This window comes from Oncorhynchus kisutch, linkage group LG12 (genome assembly GCF_002021735.2).
Source record: "Oncorhynchus kisutch isolate 150728-3 linkage group LG12, Okis_V2, whole genome shotgun sequence".
Lineage (NCBI taxonomy): Eukaryota > Metazoa > Chordata > Actinopteri > Salmoniformes > Salmonidae > Oncorhynchus > Oncorhynchus kisutch.
This window is the reverse complement of record NC_034185.2, coordinates 13,056,436-13,069,322: the sequence shown is the minus strand read 5'-3', so window position 1 is coordinate 13,069,322 and position 12,887 is coordinate 13,056,436. Positions and strand designations below refer to the sequence as shown.

At 43.8% G+C, this 12,887-nt stretch overlaps 1 protein-coding gene across 1 annotated transcript; it reads left to right on the top strand.

The window, feature by feature from the left end:
- The first annotated feature begins 271 nt into the window (after positions 1–271).
- On the top strand, positions 272–12,755 carry LOC109900533 (translocating chain-associated membrane protein 2). Its single transcript, XM_020496190.2, has 11 exons — positions 272–471; positions 2,350–2,413; positions 3,741–3,850; positions 4,924–5,040; positions 5,151–5,209; positions 8,601–8,685; positions 9,046–9,116; positions 9,378–9,482; positions 10,373–10,516; positions 11,697–11,854; positions 11,948–12,755. Exons 1-11 carry the CDS (start codon positions 352–354, stop codon positions 12,022–12,024), a joined length of 1,110 nt encoding a protein of 369 aa, XP_020351779.2. The 5' UTR covers positions 272–351; the 3' UTR covers positions 12,025–12,755.
- The last annotated feature ends 132 nt before the right edge of the window (positions 12,756–12,887 follow it).

Sequence of the window (12,887 nt, the reverse complement as noted above, 5' to 3'; positions counted from 1 at the left end):
GCTTGTAGGTATTACATGGTAATGCATAGGTAATATGGGGTAATTTGTGTCTTTTTATTTGTCCTTTTGAAAAGAGGGTGATTTGTAAACAAGCTTGCTCAGTTATTAATGCTAACTAGTTTTACATACAAATCATTTCGAACATTGTTGTAAATAAGAAAATGCTTTGAAAGTTCTATAAACGTTGTGTACCATTCTGGAATTCTGAAGGAATTTCACTTCGCCTTGCCTTTAATGAGGAATTTCAAAAACCTCCCCTTTTAAGAATGTGCACATGCGCAGAGTGGGGAAACAGTTAACTTCTGAACTTCGCAGGCAGAAATTTTTTGGGGAAAAAGTAATTCTGCTGAAATGGCATTCCGGAGGAGAAACAAGAGTTATCCCTTCTTCAGCCAGGAATTCTTAATACAAAATCATGCCGATATCGTCTTTAGTTTGGTCATTTTTATTCTCATTGGATTGATGTTTGAGGTGAGATGAATTCTGATTTCAATTTTTTTGACGAATACATTGTTGCAGTTTTTGTTACAATGCAACAGTTGTCTACCTAGGGTTACAAAGTAACAGTTTAGCAGAATTTGTTTATCGTTTGTGTTCAAGTTGAAGCGAAAGACAGGACATCATTACATCATCATTTCCTTCATCTCAACATCAGTCTGTAGGCTATTTCATCTACGTTTTTGTCAGCTAAAACGGGACAAATTCCATTTCAAATGTAATTTTTTTTTTGCATATGATTAACCCATTTTAAAGTGTTGTCACTTTGTAAAAACAATGCAAAACTGACAATGTGGTACCTTTTTTCATTTTGCATCGATGTTCAACTAATGAACTCGTTCGGTGTGTTTGACATCAACGAAAAGCTCATTTAAGTCACATCTAATGACCATACATGTTTTATACCAGCCCGTTGCCAAAGCTTTTCGACTCCGGTAACGTTAGTCCGCTGTTAACTGCCACGTCTCCATCTTTGAGCGATGCTATTTTGCAATGAAAGAGTAGACTGGCTCACTTTCCTATGCTCTTGATACCAATTGTGTTCCATTATCTATTTGCGCCCTAGCTGTCATTTGAATTAAAGGACAAATGTAGGCCTAAAAATTGTACCCCTTTGACTTCGTGATTAGATACTTGAATGGTTCGACCAGAAATGGTCGTCATTGGATGATGAATTGGCACAGAAACACTTGCCGTAGTCTAATCCGTTAAAATAACAGTATGGTTTGTTTGGCAAAGTAATTTTCATTGCTGCGATTTCTGTTTTTTTTTAGCCTAGGCTCTTTAGGAGTAAATCCGGAATTTAATTTCCCTTCAGCGAGCTATTGCCTCTATGTGTTCCTATAGACTATGGGGGGTTATCCTGAGTTAAACCAACACGTTTCGGAAAAAGAGTGAAATGCAATGTGTGAACATTTCACTCTCCATAGCCACGTAAACGAGATCCTCTCTCATGAACTCGGTGGGCATTAGTTTTGACAATGCACCAGTGGCCCCCGCGCACATGGAATGTTGGCAACTTGTTAGTGCACTCCAGTCTAGAGTTTAGTCTACTGTGAAGTAGCGTCAGCCCTTCGTCAATGCAAGCCGTGTCATGCCGAGCCTACATGTTTTTTTTTCTCTTTCTACAGCACAGTCATACCTCGGCATTCCAATAGTATGTGATTGCAGCCTTGAATTGAGGGCATTCCTGCATCTGCAGTAACCCCCCCCCCCCCAAGCATCCAATTGGTTCCTGCATGAATGCCATCTTGTGAGATTTTTGATATTCTGGATTTCCCCTGATATGTGTACTGGAGTCCTAGCTAGCACACAGTGTCCTTCACTCCAGCCTGCTGAACACCTGCCCTTGCAGTCCTTAACAGAACTGTGGGAAAGCAGTGCCTGACAGGGGGGGGCAAACGACACAGTCTACTGTTGTTGTCCTAGCTACTAGCCACCGGTGTCACCCCCCCCCCCCCCCACACACCTTCTTCTGTGTGCATCCAACACCACCTACTGTACCCCCCCCCCCCCCCCGACCCTCGTGTGTACCGGATTCCTATCTTATAAAGAGGGGTTCCTACAAATGCAGGGACACCCAGAATTGCAGGCCACATTTACATCCTTCTCCGGATTAATTTTCAAAGCACAACGTCAAATTATGCCCAAAAGTGGGAGGTGTTTGAGAAAGTAGCCATTTTTTGAAGCAGTTTGAGGATAGAGAGACACACAAACACGTCCATTACCAGACTGTCTGTACTTGATTGCATTATAGAGGAGGTCATGCATAGGCAAGTCACTTGGCAGTGTCAAGAAGGTAGTCAGACAGGATAGATATAACCTAAATGTGATTATGGTTCTCTTTTCTAGGCAACAGCAAAGACTGCCATATTGTTTATTCAACCTCAGTACAACATCAGCACACCGTCACCAGGTTTGTGCCACAACCCCTATGCTGCACTACATCCACAACCCCTATGCTGCACTACATCCACAACCCCTATGCTGCACTACATCCACAACCCCTATGCTGCACTACATCCACAACCCCTATGCTGCACTACATCCACAACCCCTATGCTGCACTACATCCACAACCCCTATGCTGCACTACATCCACAACCCCTATGCTGCACTACATCCACAACCCCTATGCTGCACTACATCCACAACCCCCATGCTGCACTACATCCACAACCCCCATGCTGCACTACATCCACAACCCCCATGCTGCACTACTACCACATCAGCTATGCGTCCCAAATTGCACCCTATTCCCAATATAGTGCACTTCTTTTGACCAGGGCTAATAGGGCTCTCGTCAAAAGTAGTGCTCTATGTAGGGAATAGGGTGCCATTTAGGATGAAGACATACTATGGACTAAAAGGATCTAGACCTACTGTATATTTGCTCAGTGGCATTGCATCACTCTGGCTGCATTTACACAGGCAGCTTCATTCTGACCAATTAGTGGGGAAAAAAAATCTGAATTGGGCTGCCTGTGTAAACCCTTTGTTAGAGTAGGCCTATCTGCTATTTCTATCAGACCTGGGTCAAATACTTTCAGATACTTGAGCTGCACTTGGTTTAGTTTGCCTAGTACAATGGAACCAATGGAATAGAAAGTGAAAACGCCAAGCTAAATCAAGTGCACTGCACTTCAAACCCTTTCAAGTACTGATGCAGGCGTAACTGCTGAAACATGTTAGCCTGCCCGGCCGAATAAAATACATCAAAAATTGTGAAATGTGGTGACGTCTTTTAGTCCTTAAAAAAAAATGATTCTTGAACTTGGGATTTAATTGGAAGTGGTTGTCATATATGGCCGAGCACCCCGCTATTAAAGTGAGAGTGCATCCGTTACCCACTCCACAATGTGAATTTGATCTAGGCCTGATTTGTATTCTAGTTTTCTTCCTTTTGAGTCTGAAAGAGCAGCAGATAATAAGTTGCTCTGAGAATACCTGTTGTCATCAACGCATTCCTAGCTGTAGCCTACGTTTGTGTGTATGACCAGTGTCCCTTGTTATTCATTATGCCTCCCTGTTCTCCATTGTTTGTCCTCCCGTCTGTCTTCCTGTCCGTCCGGCTGTCTGTCTGTCCTGCTTGTCTGTCTGTCCGTCCGTTCTCCTGTCTGCCCTCCTGTCCGTCCTATCTATCGGTCATCCTGTCTTGTCTGTCCATTCTTCTGTCCTCCTGTCGGTCTTCCTGTCTGTCGGTCTTCCTGTCTGTCTGTTCGTCCTTCGGTCCGTCTGTCCAGAGGGAGAGGTGACGTTGTACCAGTACGGCTGGCAAGACTGCACCACCATCCTCTTCTATTTCTTCATCACCATCATCCTCCACGCCGTGGTGCAGGAGTACGTCCTGGATGTAAGTACTACCAAGACCCACTGCATTTTGGGTATTAGTGTTTTTGTATCCCCTAGATTATTTTTTCTAAGTAGGGTGCAAAGGTTCCCAAAGAAACAGCCAAGGCACTCTGGCATCTTAACTGGCTGTCAGTGAGTCAATGGGGCTAGGCGGGGTGGCCCGACTTATTGATACAATGGTAGGGAAACACAAGTGGTGAAATGGAGATTCAGGTCTGAGTAGAAGAGCACCCTTTTAAGCACAGATGTAGGATCAGTCAATCATTACATGAACCACTTGAAGTGGACATGCGAAACTGACCTTAGATCAGCGTCAATGGGCCTACTCCAGACAGACTCCTCAGGAGGTCACAAGGTCAAATTGGGTTATCCTTCTGTCTGCTCTCCTAGATAACTTGCAGGACACAGGAATGTAGCCTGTGCTCGTATCCACAAAGCATTTCAGAGTGCTGATCTAGGATCTATACCATTATATTCATTATGGCAAAAATTCTAAAAGGCTAAACTGATCCTAGATCAGCACTCCTACTCTAAGATGCTTTGTGGATACGGGCCCTGATCCCAAATCTGTTTGGGCTTTCTTCCTAACTCCTACGTTTAGCATGACCATAAGAGTTGGCAAGACAGCACAAACAGATCTGGGACCCAGGTAACAGGAATGAGATTGTAATAAAAATGGTTGATCTCAAAAAAAGGTAATGGGGTTGTTATTTTCCGCTCTAGCTCCATAATCAAGTGTGTTTTACGATGGCTTAACGCTTGAACGGCATGCCTCTGCTCAGAGGGGTGTACTACAAAGCAGGATATGGAGTTAGCCAGCAAACTTGTCAACATTTTCTGATATAACTCTAATTTATTTAACAAATGAAAAGACATCTAGGTTCAGCTTTTTTCTAATGAACCATAAAATCAGTAGTTATTTCTGTTATCAAAGTTAGCTGGCTAACCCATTGATCCTGCTTTGTAGTACACCCCTCAGAAGGGCTTCAGAGTGGCTAAAAATAGCCATCTTGTTTGTAGGTAATTTTATTGTTGTACACTTCATTTTGTATCATAATGACTTGTTGTTGTTAGAAAGTGAATAGGCGCCTCCATCTCTCAAAAAGCAAGAACACCAAGTTTTGTGAGTCAGGCCAGCTGTGTGTGTTTCACCTGGTGTCCAGCGTGTGGAGTTTCTACATACTTATAACAGTAAGAAACGCACAAATGCACACACACATACGCAGCCACACACACATCAATGTGTAGTGTTAGGTCAAAACTTCATGAACAATTCCACTGTCTCCCTTTTCCCTTTGCAGGAAGGATACGTGTTTCACCCAAGCACCCTTTGGGAGAACTACCCACATGTCCACCTCCGGTATGATGACTCAGCACTAAACAGGGTCTGCATCTGAAATGGAATAGCAGACTAATCTTAACAGTGATATACATATATACAGTGATATACATATATACAGTGATATACATATATACAGTGATATACATATATACAGTGATATACATATATACAGTGATATACATATATACAGTGATATACATATATACAGTGATATACATATATACAGTGATATACATATATATATATATATACAGTGATATACATATATACAGTGATATACAGTGATATACATATATACAGTGATATACATATATACAGTGATATACAGTGATATACATATATATATATATATATACAGTGATATACACATATTTTTAAGTGGGAGAACTTGCACAATTGGTGGCTGACTAAATACTTTTTTGCCCCACTGTACGTACATGCATACATACATTACATACATACATACAGTGCCTCAAAGTATTCAGACTCCTTGACTTATCCACATTTTGTTACATTACACACATATTCAAAAATGGATTAAATAAAAAATCCTCATCAACCTACACACAATACCCCATAATGACAAAGGGCAAACAGGTTTAGATTTTTTTTGCAAATTTATTAACAATAAAAAACTGGTTCCTTATTTACATAACTATTCCAACCCTTTGCTATGAGACTTGAAATTGAGCTCAGGTGCATCCTGTTTCCATTGATCATCCTTGATGTTTCTACAACTTTCTACAATTTGACATGATTTGGAAAGGCACACACCTGTTTACATAAAGCCCTGCAGGTGACGGTGCATGTGAGAGCAATAACCAAGCCATGAGTTCGAAGGAATTGTCCGTAGTGCTCCGAGACAGGATTGTGTCGAGGCACAGATCTGGAGAAGGACATCAACATTTCTCCAGTATTGAAGGTCCCCAAGAACAGTGGCCTCCATCATTCTTAAATGGAAGAAGTTTGGAAGCACCAAGACTCTTCCTGGAGCTGGCCGCCCAGCAAAACTGAGCAATTGGGGCAGAAGGGCCTTGGTCAGGGTGGTGACCAAGAACCCGATGGTCACTCTGACAGAGCTCCAGAGTTCCTCTGTGGAGATGGAAGAACCTTCCAGAATGTCAACCATCTCTGCAGCACTCCACCAATCAGGCCTTTATGGTAGAGTGGCCAGATGGAAGCCACACCTCAGTAAAAATCACGACAGCCTGCTTGGATTTTTTTTAAATTTTTTATTTTTTTATTTTACCTTTATTTAACCAGGTAGGCAAGTTGAACAAGTTCTCATTTACAATTGCGACCTGGCCAAGATAAAGCAAAGCAGTTCGACAGATACAATGACACAGAGTTACACATGGAGTAAAACAAACATACAGTCAATAATACAGTATAAACAAGTTTATATACAATGTGAGCAAATGAGGTGAGAAGGGAGGTAAAGGCAAAAAGGCCATGGTGGCAAAGTAAATACAATATAGCAAGTAAAACACTGGAATGGTAGTTTTGCAATGGAAGAAATAAAGTAGAAAAAAAATAAAGTAGAAATAAAGTAGAAATAAAAATTAAAATAATGGGGTGCAAAGGAGCAAAATAAATAAATAATTAAAAATTAAATACAGTTGGGAAAGAGGTAGTTGTTTGGGCTAAATTCTAGGTGGGCTATGTACAGGTGCAGTAATCTGAGCTGCTCTGACAGTTGGTGCTTAAAGCTAGTGAGGGAGATAAGTGTTTCCAGTTTCAGATATTTTTTTTGCCAAAAGGCACCTAAAGAATCTCAGACCATGAGAAACAAGATTCTCTGCTCTGCTGAAATCAAGATTTAAATATTTGGCAAGAATGCAAAGCCTCACATCAAATCAAATTTATTTATATAGCCATATATCGTACATCAGCTGATATCTCAAAGTGCTGTACAGAACATCTGGAGGAAACCTGGAGGCATCTCTACAGTGAAGCATGGTGGTGGTAGCATGCTGTAGGGATGTTTTTCAGCGGCGGGGATTGGGAGACTAGTCAGGATCGAGGGAACGGAGCAAAGTATAGAGAGATCCTTGATGAAAACCTGCTCAGGATATCAGACAGGATTGAAGGTTCACCTTCAAACAGGATAGTGATGCTAAGCACACAGCCAAGACAGCGCAGAAGTGGCTTCAGGACAAGTCTCTGAATGTCCTTGAGTGGCCTAGCCAGAGCCCGACTTGAACCTGATCTCTCTGGAGAGACCTGAAAATAGCTGTGTATCAATGCTCTCCATCCAACATGACAGAGCTTGAGAGGATCTTCAGAAAATAATGGGAGAAACTCACCAAATACAGGTGTACCAAGCTTGTAGTGTCATACCCAAGAAGACTCCAGGTGCTTCAATAAAGTACTGAGTAAAGGGTCTGAATACTTATGTAAATGTGACATTTCAGTTTAATTTAATAAATTTGCACAAATGTCTAAACCTGCTTTGGCAGTATGGGGTATTGTGTGCGGATTGATGGGGGGGGGGGGGACTATTTTATTTATTGTAGAATAAGTCTAATGTAAGAAAATGTGGAAAAAGTCAAGGTGTCTGAATATTTTCCTCATGCACTATATATATATATCCAGTTTTTTATTTTATTTAACCAGGTAGGCCAGTAGAGAACAAGTTTTCATTTACAACTGCGACCTGGCCAAGATAAAGCAAAGCAGTGCGACAAAAACAATGGAGTTACACATGGAATAAACAAACGTACAGTCAATAATACAATAGAAAAATCTATGTACAGTGTGTGCAAATGTAGTAAGATTAGGGAGGTAAGACAATAAATAGGCCATAGTAGCGAAATAATTACAATATAGCATTAACTCTGGAGTGAATAGATGCAGAAGATGTGCAAGTAGAGAAACTGGGGTGCAAAAGAGCAAAACAAAAAAAACTATATGGGGATGAGGTAGTTGGGTGTGCTATTTACAGATGGGCTGTGTTGAAGCCACCTTGCTTCCATCTTGGAACTCCTCCATTTTAATTGTTTTGGAATATAGAGAAATTCATTAATGTCTACATTGGATTTTGCCACATGTATTATATTAGACACCTTAATGCATAATTTAAATTATATTATGTCAGCTAAACAAGTTAAAACTTAAAACGAATAAAAACATTTACCTTAAAGTATAATTTTGAGATTACTAATGTTACTGTCGCCACTACAACATACTTAAATACATGTCATTTTGTTCTTGAAATATTTAATTGAAATAGTGTAAAATTCCATTCATTTCCATGGAAGACTGATCCTACTGGGGATTGCCGGTGGCTTCAAAGCCTCTCAATGACAAATGCATAGCATCAGCAATCCAGGGTTTCAATAAATCACTCAGTAGTTCCCCTGCTGTGTACCGTATCCTTGAACAACCGCTCTCTCTCTCTCTGTTGCAGGTTTCAGGTGAAGTTCTTTTACCTCACTCAGCTGGCCTACTGGCTTCACGCCCTACCTGAGCTCTACTTCCAGAAAGTACGCAAGGTCAGTGCTGAGGCTGTGGGAAACAGAGGGCTGATATCTCTGTGTGTGTGTCTGAAAGGAAATCTTCATTAAATCAGCCCGTAGACTAAGGAATTCTGTCAGATTATATTCAACATAAAAATTGTTTAACCAAATGACAATCACATGTTACTTTCCTGACATTGAAAGCTGCAATTCATCTCATTGTCCATAGACTCCTTTACTTTCCAGGTATAAAACAATATGTTAACGTGCCATTCGGGTGAACTATTCTCTATATTAGTTTGCACCCACATGCCGTCTTTCTGAGTGGTTCCATTCCTGTTGACAGACAACCAGAAGTTCTTGGTGTGACTGCTCGTTGTTGTTGTTGTTCCTCAGGAGGAGATCCCTCGCCAGCTGCAGTACATCTGTCTCTACCTGCTGCACATCTCTGCAGCATACCTGCTCAAGTAAGCACCTAATAGAAGCACTACTAGAAGCACCTATATAAACATAGATAAGTACCTAATAGAAGCACTACTAGAAGCACCTATATAAACATAGATAAGCACCTAATAGAAGCACTACTAGAAGCACCTATATAAACATAGATAAGTACCTAATATTAGCACAAATACATATAAAAGTGCATGAGCACATATACACAAGCATATCTAAGCACCCATATAATCCTAATACTCCCCTCCATGTCCCTCCCTCCTCTCCCACAGTTTGAGTCCTGTGGGCCTGGTACTCCTCTGTCTGCAGTACCTGTCTGAGCTGGGCTTCCACATCGCCAGAATATTCTACTTCACTGATGAGAGCCACCAAAAGATGTGAGTTCCTATTTCCAACTCTGTGGCCTTGTGGTTAGAGTGTCTGGCCTCCGGTTGGAAGGTCCGGTTGAGTCATACAAAAGACTCTTAAACTGGGACCTGATCCTGCTCATCTTGGAACTCATTATTAAGGATATAGCTTGGGGGTAAGGCCCTGTGATTGACTGTCTAGGAGGTGTACTTGTACATCAAGCTGCCTCACGCTACAGAATCAGGAGGCGGGCTCCTGCCCAATGGGCCGTTCTGGCTCCTGCCCAATGGGCCGTTCTGGCTCCTGCCCAATGGGCCGTTCTGGCTCCTGCCCAATGGGCCGTTCTGGCTCCTGCCCAATGGGCCGTTCTGGCTCCTGCCCAATGGGCCGTTCTGGCTCCTGCCCAATGGGCCGTTCTGGCTCCTGCCCAATGGGCCGTTCTGGCTCCTGCCCAATGGGCCGTTCTGGCTCCTGCCCAATGGGCCGTTCTGGCTCCTGCCCGATGGGCCGTTCTGGCTCCTGCCCAATGGGCCGTTCTGGCTTGGACAAGGCTTGCTTACCTTTGTCATAAACTTCTAACTTTACCTCCCAACTGCACAACAACATATCATATAGAAGTGCTGTTCTGTGACGTGAACAGCACTTCATTAAAAGTAGACTCTGTAATATGACATCACCAGACATATTGGGGCGACTTCCTGAAAAACAACCTGCCAAGACTCCCACTATTGGCTCATTGCAATTTCAACATTCTTGGCCTGTATGTGTGTGTGTGTGTGTGTGTGTGTATAGATAGATAGACTTCCATGCTGCTTATGATGTCTTATTGCTGACTCAACCTTTAATGGCACTGCATGCCTTGTGGTCAATCCTAATAATCATAATCCACTTCTTCTGTTATTTACTGATGTGTGTCCAGGTTTGACCTGTGGGCCGTGAACTTTGTGTTCACGCGGATGGTGACCCTCACACTTGTGTTCCTGGCTGTGGGTTTTGGGTTGGCCCGTGCCGAAAACCAGGGGCTGGACTGGGACATGGGGAACTTCAACACTGTGCTGATACGGTAAGGCTTTTTAGTAGCTTCTATGTCTTTTGTACACAAATGACAGACACCAATATTTCTACGTGCACATCATCATCTGCACATCTATCACTCCAGTGTTAATTTGCAAAATTGTAATTACTTTGCTACTATGGCCTATTTATTTCCTTACCACCTCAAGCCATTTGTACACACTGTATATAGATTGTTCTATTGTGTTATTGACTAAGTTTGTTTATCCCATGTGTAACTCTGTCTTTATCTTGGCCAGGTTGCAGTTGTAAATGAGATCTTGTTCTCAACTGGCCTACCTGGTTAAATAATAAAATAACACGCAAGTGTAAGCACTCTCACACACACACACTCCCTCTCCCTTCTCCTCTCCTTTCTCCCTCCTCCTCCTCTCCCTCCTCCTCTCCCTCCTCCTCTCCCTTCTCCTCTCCTTTCTCCCTCCTCCTCCTCTCCCTCCTCCTCCTCTTCCTCCTCCTCTCCCTTCTCCCCTCCTTTCTCCCTCCTCCTCCTCTCCCTCCTCCTCTCCCTTCTCCCCTCCTTTCTCCCTCCTCCTCCTCTCCCTCCTCCTCTCCCTCCTCCTCTCCCTTCTCCCCTCCTTTCTCCCTCCTCCTCCTCTCCCTTCTCCCCTCCTTTCTCCCTCCTCCTCCTCTCCCTCCTCCTCTCCCTTCTCCCCTCCTTTCTCCCTCCTCCTCCTCTCCCTCCTCCTCTCCCTCCTCCCCTCCTTTCTCCCTCCTCCTCCTCTCCCTTCTCCCCTCCTTTCTCCCTCCTCCTCCTCTCCCTTCTCCCCTCCTTTCTCCCTCCTCCTCCTCTCCCTCCTCCTCTCCCTTCTCCCCTCCTTTCTCCCTCCTCCTCCTCTCCCCCCTTCTCCCCTCCTTTCTCCCTCCTCCTCCTCTCCCCCCCTTCTCCCCTCCTTTCTCCCTCCTCCTCTCCCTCCTCCTCTCCCTTCTCCCCTCCTTTCTCCCTCCTCCTCCTCCTCCCTCTTCTTTCTCCCTCCTCCTCCCCCTCCCTCCTCTCCCTCTTCTTTCTCCCTCCTCCTCCCCCTCCCTCCTCCTCCTCTCCCCCCCTTCTCCCCTCCTTTCTCCCTCCCCCCCTTCTCCCTCCTCCTCCCCCCCTTCTCCCCTCCTTTCTCCCTAATCCTCCTCCTCCTCCCTCTCCCCCCCCCCCCCCCCTCTCCCAAACCTCTCTATAGGATGCCTGTGTTGTTGCTGGTGAGTCTGACCCAGTCCTGGCTCCTGTGGAAGTTTATCCGTTTCCAGCTGAAGCGGTGGCGAGAGTTCAGACATGAACAGGTCGCTAGGAAGAGGGTCGCCGCCAAGCAAACCCCCCGACCGCTGAAGAGAGACTCCAGTGAGTGGACACGCGCTTTAATAGTACGAGTTCAAGACATTCTATTACAGGAAGTGTATTTAGGTTTGTTAATGTGTGAATGCCCTCCTCCAGTTGGCCACCATGAAAACGGCGCAATCAAAGCTGAGAACGGAGCCTCTCCTCGACCCAAGAAGATCAAGGCCCCCTAATGGCTCCACCCGTCATGGCTGCCTGAACAGTGACCCTGACTATATGGCTTATCAATCAGAGGAACAAGAAACTGGTCCCACACCATTCTTCCTGTTTTGTGTATTTTCTGGAGGTGATGTGGGGGCTGCGTATGTCGCCATGGCCACAACAAGGCTTAAAAAATGCAATTCCAAAACCAAACACCCCTCGAGCCCTGAACAGACATTTACTATCATATCAGTATTTTTTTATACAACTGTCTGCTATGGACACTCGGGTTCTGATCTCCATGTATACTGAACGATGTATGTTATTTGTGAGTCGCCTTTGCTTTTAGCATGAGTCTTATTCATTAGGCACCAAACGGAAGAAAACTGACTGAAACATGGACGGACTAGACTTGCCCAAGAAGAAACACTCATTTTTGGTTTCCTCTGCAAAATGTTTTGTGCCCTAATAAACACGACCCTGGTTACTTGGTGCAGGAAGAATGTTGCTGGTTCTACGGTGGTCCTAAAGGGATATCAGAGCATGATGGGCGGGACCAAGGTGAGATTGGACCAATTATGGGGCTCTGGTTACTCCTTGGCCCCTCCCTCTGGGCCATGGTGAGTGTGGCTCAGACCGTGCTGTGGTCACTTTACACAAACATCCTGATGACCACCATGATGTATGTGGGATAATACTGCATGCTATTCCATTGTTTTTAGTTTTCTATTTTTACTTTATTAAATAATACATGGTTCTCAAATGCTGAGGTTTGAACAGTTATTTTTGTCTATTGCATTATTACCACGATGGAAATCGGTTTTGTATGTGTTAAAACGTACTGAGTGTTTCCAAGTCATTTTACTCTAATGACCATAGCCACAATGTAGGAAGT

What these genes read in the sequence shown, in the direction of transcription:
- LOC109900533 (XM_020496190.2), top strand. Translation starts at nt 352, where the DNA reads ATGGCATTCCGGAGGAGAAACAAGAGTTATCCCTTCTTCAGCCAGGAA. An exon ending in TCTGCAGCATACCTGCTCAA is followed by an intron (nt 9,117 to 9,377) that starts GTAAGCACCTAA and finishes CCTCTCCCACAG; the next exon opens with TTTGAGTCCTGTGGGCCTGG. An exon ending in TTCAACACTGTGCTGATACG is followed by an intron (nt 10,517 to 11,696) that starts GTAAGGCTTTTT and finishes ACCTCTCTATAG; the next exon opens with GATGCCTGTGTTGTTGCTGG.